The sequence below is a fragment of the Micrasema longulum genome, unplaced genomic scaffold, assembly GCF_059751315.1.
Source record: "Micrasema longulum isolate JH-2025_06_02 unplaced genomic scaffold, ASM5975131v1 h1tg003175l, whole genome shotgun sequence".
In the NCBI taxonomy this organism is placed as follows: Eukaryota; Metazoa; Arthropoda; class Insecta; order Trichoptera; family Brachycentridae; genus Micrasema; species Micrasema longulum.
In genome coordinates this window covers 35,992-53,234 of record NW_028280267.1, presented here as the reverse complement: position 1 = coordinate 53,234, position 17,243 = coordinate 35,992, and the positions used below count along the sequence as shown (strand labels likewise).

Genomic DNA, 17,243 nt, shown 5'->3' with positions numbered 1-17,243 from the left:
AAAGTTTAAAAATATAATATTAGTACAAGTTGAGATTTTATTTAAATATTAAAATTTTCCTGCATGAAAAATGTGTATTGTCCATAAATGATACAAAAATAACAGTTATTTTGTCAGCCAATGAGCAGTACAGTACTTCACCCTTCGGGTGGGAAGAGCACCGAATTGCACTCGGGCGTAAACTCGGTATGTCAGTATTGCTCCGGCTAATTAAGAGATAGGTTGTATTTGCGCATGTTGTCACTGAATCGAATTCAAAATCATTTAAATGTCCCGTGCTTGGTGAAGTTCGTGATATTAAAGACAATATATTGCCAACTTATGATGAAGTTATTACATTTTACAAGTGGACAAGAAATGGTTTAACAACCAGGAAAAACCACTTGACATTCCATACCATTCTAACCGCCATCTCAGAAGTCATTCATTAAACACTACCCCCTTTTCATCCAACCCTAGCAGCATGCTATAACACATATATAGTACGTAAAAACGTCGTGCTATAATCGCGTTCGGAGTACCAACCCAGGAAAAACTTCCTGACAAACTGAGCTGTGAAGTAATGGAATGGCCTTCCTGAAAGAGTGATTGGTGCTAGTTCAGTTAATGTATTCAAAAACCGTCAAGATGCACACATCAATTTATAATGTTTAATAACCATGTACAGAGGCGATTGGAAGTTGCTCAGGTGTCACTAAATGAAGTCAACAGCGATGCAGAATTACTGAAACGTGTAATTAAACAGGTGACAAAACATGGATTTACAGATATGAAGTCGAAACTAAGGCTCAATCGTCCCAGTGGAGGCATTCTGGGTCGCCAAGACAAAAATCGCCGAGCACTTCGAACACGTCCGACCTTAGCGGCTGCCAGACAAAGTAAACAATGAACACAGCTAAAAAATTTAGCATACTTCAGGGGCGTGTACACCAACATTTGGCGGCCTCCGTGGTGTAGTGGTCAAGACACGGAAGGTTCCGGGTTCGATTCCCAGTGAGAACACAAAAATGAAAAATGTGATTTTTCTCAAGCCTGGGTGCTCTGTAATTCACCACTGTAATTAGGCCTCCTGGCCTGTTGTGGTGCAAAAATAAAAATATACATAAAAAAAAAACATAAACAAAATTATTTGACAATTCACACACATCATCCTCATTCCCTTTCCACACCTAATGGTGCATAGGGCACTGCACTGCATTGGTGCACCAATAGCAGCTTATCTTGATCATTTTTGTTGCATGAAGGTAAGATGATCAGTCTTACGCTTCAGGTACTATGAAATATTCCATATCAACCAAGTCGGGAATCGAACCCGAGACCTCTTGCATGGCAGGCTAACAAGCTGACCATTACACCACGAGGCCGACAAAGAAAAATTTGATAATTGGACTCTCCAAATCCGCAAAATTAAAAAATTCCCGTTATTTTCTGAACACACCTCGTATATGAACAAAATGACTCGTCTACAATCTGTATTGAATGCTGCAGCGAGACTTATTTTCGGAATCTCTAAGTTCAGTCATATCACTCCACTACTTCGGGAAATACACTGGCTACGTTTTCCACAGAGGGTCGAATACAAACTCTGTTGGCTTATGTATAAGTCACTGCACAACTCTGCTCCGGAATATCTAAGGGAACTATGCATTCCAGATGAACTAGCTGACAGGCGTCTCACGCTTAGATCAGCTACGTCTACGGTGAGAGGAAAAGTAATTATACCTCTACCATGGCGCACTAAATTTAGTGAACGCGCATTTGCGGTCGCAGGCCCTATGGCATGGAATGCTCTTCCAGCAGAGGTGCGAGGCTGTGAAAGTGAAGTGATGTTTGGGAAAAAACTTAAAACCCACTTGTTCTCTATATTATTTGAATAAATCCGTAGCATGTGACAACAAAATAAATTGTTTAATTAAATTACAAATTTAAAAGTTTCAATTAAATTTATTTAACAATAGAATCACTATGTAAAGCGCCCTTGAGGTATTATATTACGAAAATGGCGCTATATAAGTTATTCATAATAATAATAATATATTACTATATATTTAGGTTCAAGTGACATTATGGATTTGTAGGATATTTTTTTATGAATATCTACAATTATCTGTCTTATAATTTTTATATTTAGTTACAAAAATGTACTCAGTAAATTAAGTAGTTTGTTTTTTTAATTATTTTCCTTTTAAATTGGTATAACTACTTATAATTTCAAACACAAAAAATCTTCATCTTAGAACAGGCTAACCTAACCCAACCAAAGAACAGTCCATATTAATTTACAAATGCACTAGTGTTTTATAGATTCCTTGGTAATAAATATACATGCAATAAATTTATAAATAAAAACAAATAAATGGTGGATCAAACCACTTCAACAGTAAATAAGGTGCACAGTTCGAACCTCAGAGTAATATGTCGCACCTGCTTAAAGAGAAGCCCTTTGACTCTATTGCGTAGAACAAAAGCTATAATATGATAATTTTAAGTTGCCAGAATTTCACTCGTCCATGCACTTTGTAGCTGCAAGACGTTTAGTAATCTAGCTTCAATAGGTAAATGTTATCAACTGTCAAATATCCAAATTTAGTAAATGAGGTCTAGAATTCCAACCGTCCATGCGCTCAGTAGCTGCAAGACTTGTCGTTATCTAACTTCTATTTTTATAAATTTGTTTTTTATTTCATTTTTTAAAATATCACTAAAACTCTAAACTCCATTGTCAAATAAAAAAATAGAAATGTAAATAGGGGCTAGATTTCTTATTGTCCATGCGCTGTGTAGCTGCAAGAGGTGTAATCTAGCTCCTATATATCATAACTGGAGACGAGAAACAAGAATCCTAACCGTCCATGCGCTCTGTAGCTGCAAGACGTGCTGGGATATTTATTTATTGTACAGCGCCCTTGAGGTGATTTTCACAAAAACGGCGCTATATAAATTATCCAAATATAAATAAATATAAAAGCATTCCTAGTTTTTGGTTTGGTTTTTAGTTTAACAACAAACGTGTTACAGACGGTTTCGATTTGCGTTTATAATCATAGACTGGTTTCTGGCCATATGGGCGACTACCCAGTGGCGTATTATTACTCTAAGGTTCCAACAGCCCGTACACTCTGTACGTGCGAGTGTTATAATAAAGTTTTTATTTTTATAATGATTCATCATAAAGAGTTACGAAGTTTTGTAAAGTTCAAATTATTAAATAGAAATTTTAGTCAAGACGAGTATTATTGTTTGATCAGACGTCTGTCCGAGTAATCACCGACTCTATACACTATTTTGTGAATTCTCAGCATGTGTTTATTTATCTTTGAATTTACTTTAAATTTGGCATCACAAATTGGGCAAGAAAAACGTCTTTCGTCAGAGTGTGACACCATATGCATTTTCAACGCCGGTTTGTTGATACACCTGTAGTCGCAGAGTTCACACTTAACGTTCTTCTCCCCCGTGTGGATCATCAGGTGACTTATCAGACCTCGTTTTAATCGAGTCTTGTGGCCGCAGATATCACATTCGAACTTCTTAGGGTCGGTGTGCATCTTCGCGTGGAAGTTCAGGTCCCATTGGTCGACGAAACAACGTTTACAAAAACTACATTTAAAATCTCGAATGTTCAGGTGACGTTTGATGTGGCTCTCGAGAATCTTTCGGGACGAGAGCCGCTTGCCGCACATTTCACACATGTGTTTGGAGCTGCGGTTTTTTGCGAGGCGAGCTTTCGCGCGACGAATGTTAGCGAGCTCTCTGCTGCGCGCGGGATCGTCACCTCCTCCGGACATCTTCAATATTGACGCGTATCCGAAGTAGTCAAAGTTGGACTTAAACGGCACGTCTGCCGAGCAAAACATCTTGTGAATTTTCATATAGTGTGAATTGGGGAGGGGTTTGTGGCACACATCACATTCAAAATGTTTCTGTCGAGTTTTGCGATGTACATATCTGACGTGTGAAGTCAGTAGGAACTGATGGCCGGCAGAGAAGGAACACTCTGTACAGCTGAATACGTTTCGTATATTTGGATTCGCACTTGTACGCTGAATATCCGATTCATTTCTTTCTGGTGTAGATAAAATAATATTATTACTAAGCGCAGTGTCGTTTTCTTGAGTTTTCAGGGGAAAATTCAATTTACTCGGGGACGGTGATTTCTCATGACTGACAAGATCGGTAGGCTCGCAAGCGGGAGATCGAAGTAAGGAATCTCTTTTCACGTTGTCTTCCAACCCGTAACCGGCGCTTTCTTCGTTGAATGCTTCTTCCTTCACAGAAGTCGGGGCCTTTCTCTGTCCAGAACCGCCGCAAGAATTCTGTTCTTGAGTTTTAGATGAAAAATTAAATTCATTTTGATCCTGCATTTTCTCGAGGCTGACGAGATCAGTGAGTTCGCAAGAGGACGGCTTGACGAACGAAACACTAATTACGTTGTTTTCGAACTTGTATTCGATCCATTCGTCGTTAAATGCTTCTTTCTTAACAGAAATCGACGCCTGTGGCTGTCCAGAACCACTGCGAGACTCCCTCAGGAGGGAGTCGGCGAGTTCGCACCGGAGCCTGAAGCTGTTGGCAGACTCCAGATCCCCTAAGCACTGAGCGCAGATGATGTCGGGCAAGCCATCCTGGCAGGCTATCTGCACTCGCGCGCACAACATCACCATGGACGCGATACAACTCGAGTTAATATTGTCGAATACGCATTTTGACATTTTTATATTTTCAGTCAAGCAAATTCGACAAAGCTTCGTCGACCGTTTCTTCAGAATATTTTTCGCATAATATTCTGTATTCATCTTTTACCACGTTTACAGTTTTCACACAAGTATTAGGTCATTATTTATTATTCCAAATGTCGAAACACGGGAAACGCCATAGAACAAAGTGGAACAAAGCGGAGCACCGAAGCAGAGATTGTGATTTGTAATATCAACACCACCTTAACTCAAGGCCTACGTACTGAAATGATGAAGGCCATTTTTTGACGTTTGTTAACGTCAATTTTTTTAAGATTATGAACAGTTTCCTTATTGGTTTTTCAAAAATTCCGAAACAAAGTTAACTGAGGACCTATGTATTTAACTACGCGTATCTTTCGAATAATAAATATCTAAATTAAAGGTCGGCCTCGTGGTGTAATGATCAGTGCGTTTGCCTACCATGCAAGAGGTCTCGGATTCGATTCCCGACACGGTTGATATGAAATATTTATTTAAAAGGGTGTTTTTACACTAGAAAATTTCACAGTCCCTGGACTGGTACCTGAAGCGTGAGACTGATCATATTTCCTTCACGTAACAAAAATGATCAAGATACGCTGTGATTGGTGTACAAATTCAGTGCCCTATGCACCATTAGGTGCGGAAATGGAATGATGATACAGGTGAAATTAAATACTTGTATTTCGTAGAAAGACAGTTTGATTAATTTATTTTTAAACTCGCCTTTACAGAATGAGTACCATTTTACATTTTGTTTTGTGGATTATTTACTATCATTTATTCAAACCACACATATTCACATATAACAAATAAACAGAACAAACACGTTTATTAAACCAATTAATTTATAATGCGTGTAAAATGACAAATATCATGAAAATATACATAACCATATAGTAAAGCATAAGAGGTTATGTTTAGGAAACGAACATTTAGTGTAGATTTTTAGTAAAACGATGCTAAAATATATATCTGTAAAGAAATACCTACCTAGAAATTATTTCTAGGATTCCTTTTTTGAATTATGGCGCGCTTTTCAAATGTGATTGTGTGTTGACTTGGCTAAGTCAATAGGTGGCGCCAGCGAGAGAAGATTGGTAATGGCGGCTGTCATTTAAGTGTGAAAATACTAGAAAAATAATTTTGTTTCGTTATTAAAGAAAGATCGAAAAATAAACTTTAAATGTCGTTTCTTTGTTTTACAGGTAATGTTTATAACTTTATAATAATGTAATTACTGTTTTATTTCTGAATATGTTCTTCTTCTTCTTCTTTTTTGGCTTTTTTCACCCCTAACTGGGGTGTTCTAGCCAGTGTCAAGTTTAAGTTATCTTATTGAAATATTTACACATGTGTTAGTACTATACGTACAAGTTAGTATGTTAGTATTTATATTACATAAACTTTACATACTATACAGGGTGTTCGGCAGAACGTTGAACATACGAAAATGGGGAGTAGGTGGGGTCATTTGCTACCTACTCAGGCCCCAAGATTTTATGTGATTTTTTTTTTAAATTTGGAATTTCGTACCTTTCATACCTTTAGCTCCTATAACTTTTTTTCTATGAGCAGATCTGTTTTTTTAATATTTTTATTAAAATCTTAATGGTGGATAGGTCCTTTTAAAATTAATATTTGTTTCATGGTATTGGTAGAAACAAAGTTATGGACCCTCAAACATGAAAAAATAGTTTTAAAAACATTTAAAGCTCAACTTCGCGTTGCATTAAAAAAAAACTAAAAGTGATGGAAGACTTCTTATTTTTTAAATACATATCTTAAGTATGAGCTTTCTAACGGTGTGTAGTTTGTTTTGATATCTTTTTTGGAACCAGAGTTATTCGTTGTTATTTACCTAGCCGGACCATTTCGACGAAATTCTACTTATGTGGAAAGTAAAGTATTTTGCGAAATTTATCAATGCAAAGGTGAAAATAATGAAACGGATTATTACTGGGATGGTTACACAAAGCAGATTTTTTTTTCATTCTTGTGCAGTCATACATGCAGTCTTTTATCTCTTTCATTCTGAGGGAATCGCCCGAAACTTTAAATGGAAAACGATAAAGGGGAAGAAGGTCTTTAGGGTTAATGTTGAATTCAAAAGATTTGTAAAAATTAAAGCTGTTGACAAGTAAAGGGAGCGGTTTATGGGACCAGAAAGATGATGACGTCACACTGTCAGAGAGGGATTTTACTTTTTTGAGGAGCTGGTTACTCTTTTGGACGGAGCATTTTAGCAAAAACCTATCCGCAAAATATTGTCTTCTCATTCCGAGTGGGGCATCAGAGGCCTCTACCTGTAAAGCGTTAATTGGAGAGGACTTCATTGCTCCGATGAATAGTCTCAGACTTTGGGATTGAATCCGGTCGAGTCTTTGGAGATTCTTTTTTGAACATGGTTCTAAAAGGAACGAGGCATAATCGAGATGGCTCCGGATATACGCAGTATAAAAAAGTCTCTGTATAAAAGGGTGGCTCCCCCACCATACTCGCGAGACTGCTCTTAACGTATTCAATCCGGCTTGACACTTGTTTGCTATATGTATGAGTTCCATATATGAGTTCCAGTGTCCAGAATTACTCCCAAGAACTAAATCTGGGTCGTAAAAGGAACTATCTCATCTCCATGCAAAATTTTTATGGTTGGGATTTTTCGCTGTCTACAGAAGGTTATGGCATTACTTTTACCAGTCCACAGGTCTAAGCCATGATCCACTAACCAATTCCTGATATTTCTCATACCTAAATTTAGTACATTTTCCAGATTCTTTGGGTCCTTCCCATGTGCATACACGAAGAAGTCGTCCGCGTACTGAAGAAAACTTGTCTCTGAGGGAACAATTCCGCTGATGTCATGCGTATAGATATTTAAGAGAATCGGGCTCAGGACAGAACCCTGAGGTAGTCCCTTGCTCAACTCTCTATCCACCACAGCATGAACACTGATTTCTACCTTTCTGGAGAGAATCAAGCTTGCTATAAAAGAAGTGAGCTTTCGCGGGATTCTAATTCGTAGCATTTTAGCTCCAGTCCATTTAACCAGTCCAAGCGTTGTCTCACCATATGTTCCGCAACTTTTAACAGTGTGAAGGAGAGGGCTATGGGGCGGTAGGAAGTACCAAAATTTGGGTCCTTGTTAGGTTTAAGGATAGGAATGATGGATTGGGTTTTCCAGGAAGGGGGAATGTTACCTGATTCAAAGATCATATTGATCAGTGATAGGATGTAGGAGAGGGTAGGATCACTGTTATGTTGTATGAAGCTGTAAGATACCGTCAATCCCTGGAGCTGAGTCCTTAAGCCGTGTCAGAACAGTCTTCAGTTCATCTGAACTAAAGCTATGATCCAACCAGCCTCTATCTGTAAACTGGTACCAATAGGGAGACTCATTCCAGTTATTAGCAGTCTGCGGGGCTAACTTGTTGGCGAACTCCTCAACCCACCCAAGAGACCCAGGACGTCTCACAGGTGGAGTGAAAGAATCTCTAAATCTGCGTATCGTGCTCCAAACGGTCGATATTGGCACATCTCGCGACAAAGAGCAACAAAAGTTTTCCCATCCTTCCCTTTTCTTGTTTCTTAACAGGCGTTGTAACGTACGCATTACCACGATTAATTCGCCGGTTCGTCACCCGCGTCTGCCGCAGTCAAGCTTCCCGGCGTAAGTGGGAAGCCGCCCTCCCAGACAGAGTCAAAGACAAAGTCGGAAGGTAGGAGCACAGCTGCGCCGACCGCAAGTCAACCTCAATAGCCCTGAAAAGGACTTTCCACCCGGTCCAAGTGGTGCAGAGAGGCGAAGGCAGTCAGCAGGCAGAGCGGAGCGAAGAGCGAAGTGCAGGAGGGCGAACAGGGCGGAGAACGGAATAAAAGACGTCCGAACTGTTCAAAGTTAGGAACTCAACTGATTTATTTACACACAATAATCGCCTTATAAAGCGGTGCGCGTCGGGCTCCGTGAGTCAGCCGTCTCACCCGCTCCGGCTGCCTGGGAGTGGTGAAGGTAGCACACCCTTAACGTACCCTTAACGTACCTGGCTACCGCACCCGTCACACGAATCTATCTCTTTTCCATGTACCCACAGTTCGCACCAACTATGCTCAGAACTCTCCTCTGATTCGCTTGACGCGTAATTATAATTTATTTTTCAATAACATAGACATATTTAATTACAGTAAACTCACTTTTAAAACCAAAATTAAAAAACTATTATTTGAAAAAAATTATGTTTCGTTATAAAAAAAAATATATTTATATTTTTACATTATAATTTTAAATTGTTTCTATTCACTCATATCAAATACACACTTACCCTGTCCTTAAACCTACCCTCACACCCATATACAATCACACACATATTCACATACCTACCAAAACCACACTCCACTTTTTTACACACGCATCCTCACACACAAAAAAAAACTCGCACACATGCACTTCTATAAATTATATTTAACTGAACTGGATTTTTATAATTGTATTTATGTGAAAAACTGATTTGGCTTTATTTTATGTTTTTTTTATTATGTTGTGTATATTTCTTTGTATTGCTGTTGTTTTTCTTAATAAACAAAATAAAATAAACACCCCCGCCACTCGCTACATGCCGCCGGCCGCAGGTGGCGTAAATACGGGTGCCTAGCGCCCGTACGGGCTATTTCGTCGGCAGTCGCGACGCGCGCAACATGACAATACAATACACAATATAGGCAATACAATATAGGCCCTTTTCAGGGCCTTACAAACATGAAATACATACATAAAGAGTAATCCCTGGCTATATTCCCCCGGTATTACTGAGGCCAGGCTCGAAAGCGAATCATTTATCTTTATTGGGAGCCTAGCGCTCAGTCGCACAAATACCGGGTTCCTAGCTACGTTTATTAATTCACACATTTACATATATCATTTACATCACTTTCATTTGTCCATTCTAACGTTCTTCGCGTGTCCGGAACAGGCGTTTTGTTTTGGCTTCTGCTTGTTTAAAAATCAATAGATTTTTCAGGCTCATGTTTAAAGAGTAGACTTTGGCTAGTCTTTTCCTTTTTAAAACTGCCTCCGCACATTCGCTATCCCACCATGGGGCGGGAGGAGGTTTACTTCTGTTATTTCCTTGCTTTATGGGGACATGTCTGTCTGCTGCTTCGACAATGTATGATGATAACGCTTCATAGAATTTCATTACATTTTCTTTCGTCGGAATGGGCAGCTCGTTCACTTTGAGTTCTATGTCATCAGAGAAGTTCCTCCACTTAACTCTTTCCGTAATGTATCTCGGTCTTCGCCTTCCCCCAGGGGATAGGCCACTTTGGCAATGTCTATAGCTGAACATGATGTCGACCAATATGGGATAGTGGTCACTACCAAGAGTGTTTTCCTTGATGGACCAATGCAGTGATGATGTTATTCCAGCGCTGGAGATTGATAAATCTTCAGCACTGGGTCGATGGTTTGGGAGTTGGAGACGAGTTGGGGAACCATCATTAAGAACACATGTTCACCTCATCTAAAAGATCAATAATGTATCTTCCTATTCTGTCGCATGTCGGAGCACCCCACAGGGAGTGATGAGCATTAAAATCTCCAAGAACAAGGAACGGGGGACTTAATTTTTGGAACATAGAGAGGAGCATTGACTTTGAAGGTTTATTGGATGGGGAAATATAGATGGATAGGATAGTCAAGTCATTAACCTTTGCAGCCGTCACTTGAAAAGGGCAACCTGCAGGCTTGACGTTGACCGGGGTAAAGGGAAGGGAGTTTTTGATGAGAAGGGCAGACCCACCCCTCCCATCATCGCGATCATCCCGGAGACAATGGAACCCCCGGAACCTAGCATTAGATCCCGGGATCATCCATGTCTCCGAAATGGCCGCGAGAGAGATAGATTCTTCTTGCAGGGTATGAAGAAGATCTTCTTTTTTATTTAAGAGGCTGTGGGCGTTCCACTGTAGAATCCTCATCGGAGGAGTCATTGTGGGTATTTTTTTTTTTTTTTTTTTTTTTATATATGAAGTTGCATTATTCAATACCTTGCTTGCAATGTACAAGGTTAATATACACTTCAAAGCGACAGCCATTAAATTGTTTACTTAAAAATATTTACTTTAATGAAAAAAAAACTTTATTTCGTCACTTTATAAAAGGATCAGTAAGATGTCTCGGCTGTGACCTGTTTCAAGAGGTAAGGACAGAAAACTCGTCAGAAGAAGGCGGACCGTTGCCATTCGTCAACAGATCCTCCGATCCACCTGAACAGTGTTCGGCATTTGGTGTCCTGCTATCATTGATACCTTTTATTGCCTTCACTATATCTGTCATGTATAATGATACCTCTCTTGACAAGTCCCTGTGACTAATCACTACATGCACATCGTGTAAATCCTCATTTAGACTTCTGCATCGCGCCTCCAGTTGCATTCTCTGCAGACTAAAAAAGGGGCAATGCATCAATAGATGGGAGACATCTTGGAGAGTAACATCATCGCATGGGCAAGTGTTGATCTCAGATATTTTGAATCTGTGTAAATAACTCATAAATCCGCCATGTCCTGTCAGGATTTGTGTGAGTTCGTATCCTGCACGCTGCAGTTTCCTAAATTCAAAAGCATGGTAAATAGATGGAAAAAACATTTTTGTTACCTTTCCTGTGGGTTCTGCTAAATAGCGATCATTCCAGAGCTGTAAAGTTCTGCTTCTTATTTTTCTCTTAGCAAAACTTATTGGGAAGTCAGCAAAATCAGGAACTGTTTTTTTTAATGTTGCTTCCCGAGCCTTTTCGTCAGCTCTTTCATTGCCAATTATTCCGCAGTGTCCTCGAATCCAGCCAATGTACACATTTTGCGATCGATTTTTTAATATCTGGATATCAGTTCGTATACTCATGACCATTGGGTTCACCGAATTACGATCCGCAATCGCGTGAATACATGATTTACAGTCTGTCAAAATCGTTATATGTTTCCATCTATTAGGCGGTTTTTTTAAAGCGTAAGCTATAGATTCTCTAATAGCGTATATTTCAGCCTGAAATACTGAGCAAAAGTGATCGAATTTAAACTTCCTGGCAGGCAGTTCTCTTACGCCATCGTAGGGTACAAATGCTGCACCTACTTTGCCATTTAAGAGACTGCCATCAGTGAAGATCCTCAATTCGTTCTCCTTCATGTCAGGCAGCGTTTGGTCATTGAATCCATAGTCTATCTGGTATCGCTCCGCAGGATGAGGAAGGGAGAAAAAATTTCCGGTTCCCTGATAAAACCTGTCAGTTGGCAAGTCTTGCAGAGTGAGACTCTTCTTGACCTCATAAGCTTCTGCAAGCTCCTTGATTCTAAGGTCGAGTGGCATGAAGCCGCTAAGAACCTGAGCAGACACCAAGGAGATTGTTCTATAGCCCTTGCAAGACCTGATGGCAATTTGTCTCTGAATGGAGTCCAATTTCTTCCTGTTATATTTTTTATTTACCGCATCTACCCACACACTTGAAGCATATGTAATCAGGGGCTCGACCGCTCCTACGTACATTTGCTGCATTACCTCCGGTGATGCACCCCATGTTGGTTTAGCGGCCTGAACAAGTTTGTTTGTAATAGCCGCAGCTTTTTTACAAACATTGTCAATATGTTTAGACCAATTCAGGTGGCGGTCTATGGTTATACCTAAAACTTTAAAATGATCGACGAATTCCAACCGGACTCCATTCATGTGGATGATGGGCTGCTGGTCTTTTCTTCTAGAAATGAACATTGCATTTGTTTTTTCTTCAGCAAAATTTAGTTTGGCTTTTAATCCCCATTTTGTTATAATCTCTAGAGCATCTTCCGTTTTCTTTACGAGTTCATTTATTTTGTCTTCTACAACTATTAATAGGAGGTGTACTGTACAAGTAACAGTTTGGACTGTATTCCACAATCCTGTAGCAAGGGGTAGGTGTTGGCCGTGTCTCGCTGCCGTCGTCGCTCTCGGGGTCGTAAATCCCGAAAGTTATGTAGTCTCGAAATTCCTCTCAAGTCCGGTGTCACTGCGTAGGTCGGTGGAAGATACTGGTTCGTAGTCCTGGGGTGAAGCGATGGTCAAGTCCAAGGTGTAGATCCAGTAGTAGAGCGGGAGGTCGGGCGGGGTGACGAAATGAAACGATCAGACTAACTTGATGTCTCGAGGCGAACTCAATATTTATTGTTGTAAATGTACACATTATATAGGGCGTGTTGCGGGCTCCCGCTACCTGCGTCCGAACCGGCGTTAGGCCAATACGGGAGTGGGGGGGGAAATACCGCTCCCACTATACCCGGCCGGCGCGCCTCCCCCAAAGTGCATATAGGGAGGTGCCGGCGCTCGGCCCGGTCACTTCGCTGGGAGCCGCCGCACGCGCCACATCAATTATAAAATGCCTTTTTTAAGGCAGTCCTTAGTCTTTATACAAATACAAATATGCATGTTAGGGCAATAACGCGTCAAACGTCTAGATTCAGGCCCTTTTTAGGGCCTGTAACACAAATTCCTGCTCTATAGTACCCCGGTATCGCTAAAGTCAGACCCGAAAGTGGAATATTCATCCTTTATTGTGGGTCCAACATTTAGCCTACAGATACCGGGGGCCCTAACTATATTATTGCATTTTATTCTCATATTTAACCGTCCGTTACACTCCCCCCGATGCCACGCTGTTCGGCTGCGGGGGCATCTTCTTCTCTGGACGGTCCTCTAGCAGTAGTGGGATGAGCCGGATCGCTGGTCGGGCATATTCTCCGGCCGCCGTCTGAACTCGTGCGGTCCGCACCTGTCCATCGGCAGCCAGTCGTGTCTCCATGATCCTCCCTCTTGTCCACTGGTTGCGGGGTGATGATGGGTCGGCGATCACTACAAGATCGCCGACTTTTAATGGCTCCGATCTATCGAGCCACTTTTTCCTCTGTGCTAGTGTAGGCAGAAACTCGCCCAGCCAGCGTCGCCAAAATTTGTCGGCTAGTTGCTGAGCTATCCGCCACTGCTTTCTCAGGCAGATATTCTCCGTTTCTTTGGGGTAGAAGGCGAGATGTGTGCGTGCCCCGGCCGAACCAATTAGGAAGTGGTTCGGAGTCAATGGGGTTTCATCTGCGGGGTCCACCGCCACATGGCTAAGGGGACGGCTGTTTACCGAGAATTCGGCCTCGGCGAACGCCGTCAACAGGGTCTCCTCTCGTGGAGATTGTTCTTTGAGGATAGCGACTAGGGAGGTTTTAACTGATCTCACTAGTCGCTCCCACGCGCCACCCATATGCGGTGAGGATGGCGGTATATACTTCCATTCTACGCCTTTATTTGCAAGTTCTATTTGGAATGCGGCGTCATTATGGAGATCGGCAATTGATTCTCGCATTTCTCTGTCGGCGCCGTGAAAATTTGTTCCGTTATCGGAATGTATCACCCTCGGTTGGCCTCTTCTAGCGGTCATCCGTCTGATGGCTTGGATGGCCGCGTCACTTGTCAGGGATGATGCTAACTCGAGGTGTATGGCTCTGGTCGTCATACAGGTGAATAAGACACCGTATCGCTTCTCCCGGCGTCGCCCTATCGTAACATATAGGGGGCCAAAGTAGTCCAACCCACAGTGGGTGAATGGTCGTTGGTAGCTGGCCACTCGCGCCTCCGGTATCTGGCCCATTTGCGGTGTGCCGGCTCGTCCTCGCCGAACTCGGCAGATGGCGCATCTGTGACTTATATTTCTCAGCGTCCCTCGTAACTTGAGCACGTAGAAGTTACGTCTCACGTCACATAACACTCTCTCCGTCCCCGGATGCCCGGCTCGTCTGTGGTACTCCTCCAGGAGCAGGCGGGTATATCTATGGGCGCCATCCAATATTATAGGCGCCCTCAGTCCTTCTGATGTATCTGTGTTCCTCAAGCGTGTTCCCATTCGCACGGCACCCTTGTCGTCTATGTGCGGCGTCAGCCCGTATAGGCGGCTCCGCGTAGGGAGTCGCTCCCCCCGTCTCAGGGTAGGTATATCGCCGCCGAAAGCGTCCGCTTGCGACTGACGGACCCAATGGAGCTCAGCATTTTCTAGCTCCCCGGCCGTCAGTTCGCCAACTTCGCGGGCGCCGTCTCTTCGGCGGCTTTTTCTCACGAAGCGCAGTACCCACGCCGTTGTCCTTATCAAGCGATTCCACGACGAGAATCGCTGTGGCGTGGGTAGCGCCTCGCTGGTGGTTATCGCCAGTACCACTCGCTCTGCTTTCTTCTCCAGCATCGCATCGTCCGGAGTGGGCGTCATCTTCTTTTCTCGAGGCCATGATTCTTCTCCTTGCCGGAGGTAGTCTGGCCCCTGGAACCATACTCCTTCGAGGGACAGGTCAAGCGGGCGGCCATCTCTCGTACCGATGTCGGCGGGGTTGAGTTTTGTCGGCACCCACTTCCAGTCCGCGGCGTCGGTGAGTTCGTCTATCTCACCTAGCCGATTGGCCACGAACGTTGAGTAAGCGCGCGGCTCCGACCGGATCCAGCACAGGACCGTTGTGGAGTCAGTCCAGTACACCACCTTTTCTATGGCGCACTGGGTTTCTCTCCTGATGGTGGCCGCCAGTCTGGCCGCCATGAGTGCGCCCTGTAGCTCAAGGCGCGGTATTGACATCACCTTTAACGGCGTCACTTTGCATTTACTGCTGATAAAGGTGGTCTTCTTGCCCTCGGTCGTGTTCTCCACGTAGTAAGCTACTGCGCAGATCGCCACTTCCGAGGCGTCGCTGAATAGATGTAGTTCTCGGCGGTTCCACCGACTTACTATGGCGCATCTGGGGATGGCGCAATTTAAATTTTCTAACTGTGCGATCCAATTTTGCCATCTAGTCTTATGATCTTCTCTTATCGTTTCGTCCCATCCGGTTTGAGCCCTCCATACATCCTGTAGGAGCATCTTAGAGCGGATGACGAGACATCCCAGGAATCCGACCGGGTCAAAAACTCGCATCACTGCACTCAACAGCTCCCTTTTAGTGGGCCAACTGTCGCTACCCTGGCCGAGTGGGTCGTCGAATTGATAAATAAACTCATCTGTGGCAGGTCTCCAAGTCACTCCCAGGACTCGTCCTGTGAATTCATTTGTAGCGCCGGCCGTCTCGTGCGCTTCCGTTAGGTATATCGGCGTGGCCGGCGCGGCGCGCGCTTCAGGGCGGCACCGAACTGAGCACTTCACTCTTGTTGCTAGCCCAGTTCGTCAGTGTAAACCCGCCTCGGCGTAGGACTTCGGATACCTCCCGGACCATTTTCTCAGCAGCGCCGGCATCGTCCATGGCGTCCAAATAATCATCCATATAAAATTTGGATTTGCATGCCGCCGCTGCCTCCGGGAACTCGTTTCTGACTCTGTTCGGCCACTGTATTTCGCACATACTGCGCAGAACTTGGTGAGCACGCGGCCTCCAAAAGTCATTGACGTCATCTTGTAGGTTTTCGGCATCGACTCCGGATTATCTCGCCAGAGATAAAGTTGAGCGAGTTGATCTTGTTTTGTGATTTTTATTTGTAAAAACATTTCACTTATGTCCGCCGCAAGCGCTATATGTCCCTCCCGGAATCGAAAAATATTTCCCAATAGCGATGATAATAGGTCCGGTCCGGCCATTAACTTGTCGTTGAGAGAGACGCCTCTATACCTTGCTTGCGGCGTCGAAGACTACCCGTATTTTGGCGGGTTTCTTCGGATTAATGACCGCAAAATGTGGCAGGTACCACCTCTTTGGTACGTTATTAATTCACTTTCACATACCTCGGATGCATATCCCTTTTGTAAGTATCCGTTCATTTTCTCATGATATGCGGCGGCAAGCTCTCTGTTATTTCTTAATTTCTTTCCACTCCTTCCAGGCGGCTGAGAGCGTGTTGCCTATTGTTGGGCAAACCACGTATCTCCGTCTTTCCACAAGAGTCCAGTCTCCCAATGTCCATCCTGAAGAGGTTTTGTCGTGGCTTGCATGATCGCGTATGCGCGCGTTATCTGTCTGTCAACGCGCGTGGCACTCGTTACTCCCAACGAGTCGATTGTGAAGTTATTTTTTACAAGACTTGCTAAATTAACGCAGCACTTGGTTTGCTGCGCACTATCACTGTCAGTCGGGCTTGTGGGTAGCTCCGACACGATACGCTCGTTCTGTCCGCGGCACTCGTGATTTACTTCGGTGGTTACAAACGGCCTTACTGGCCCGTTACACTCGCGATTCACTTCCGCGATTGTAAGCGGCATTACTAGCGAGCTATACTCGCTATTCACTTCGGCGGTTGTGAGTGGCATTACTAGCCCATTACGCGCGCGATTCACTGCCGCGGTTATGGGCGGCATTACAAGCCCGCTACACTCGCGATTCACTACCGTAGAGCACTTTGATTTACTCATAGTCGCGAGCGTAATGTGCTTTGCGCCAGTGCGCTGCCGTTGACTCTACCGTGAGTCACCCAGCCTAACAAGGTTCTTGAACGGATTTCATCACCGTTCGTTATCACTTCCCGCGACACTATTACGCCAGCGTTGTCTTGCCCGATGA

General features: G+C 43.3%; 2 protein-coding genes across 2 annotated transcripts; both read right to left on the bottom strand.

The window, feature by feature from the left end:
* Window positions 1–2,670: 2,670 nt before the first annotated feature.
* Window positions 2,671–4,933, bottom strand: LOC148271002 (uncharacterized). Its single transcript, XM_088241931.1, has one exon. The coding sequence runs from the start codon at window positions 4,794–4,796 to the stop codon at window positions 3,234–3,236; it is 1,563 nt and encodes a 520-aa protein (XP_088098057.1). The 5' UTR covers window positions 4,797–4,933; the 3' UTR covers window positions 2,671–3,233.
* Window positions 4,934–10,862: 5,929 nt separating this feature from the next.
* LOC148271001 (uncharacterized) lies at window positions 10,863–12,568 on the bottom strand. The gene is made up of 2 exons (XM_088241935.1): window positions 11,371–12,568; window positions 10,863–11,158 (listed from the first exon to the last, which is right to left on the bottom strand). Exons 1-2 carry the CDS (start codon window positions 12,472–12,474, stop codon window positions 11,114–11,116), a joined length of 1,149 nt encoding a protein of 382 aa, XP_088098061.1. The 5' UTR covers window positions 12,475–12,568; the 3' UTR covers window positions 10,863–11,113.
* Between the last annotated feature and the right edge of the window lie 4,675 nt (window positions 12,569–17,243).

Excerpts from the sequence above, each read along its gene's own strand:
- LOC148271002 (XM_088241931.1), bottom strand. The coding sequence starts at position 4,796 with ATGAATACAGAATATTATGCGAAAAATATTCTGAAGAAACGGTCGACG.
- LOC148271001 (XM_088241935.1), bottom strand. The coding sequence starts at position 12,474 with ATGTTCATTTCTAGAAGAAAAGACCAGCAGCCCATCATCCACATGAAT. Across the intron at positions 11,159-11,370 it reads TAGCAGAACCCACAGGAAAG|TCTGCAGAGAATGCAACTGG; the intron begins GTAACAAAAATG and ends CCCCTTTTTTAG.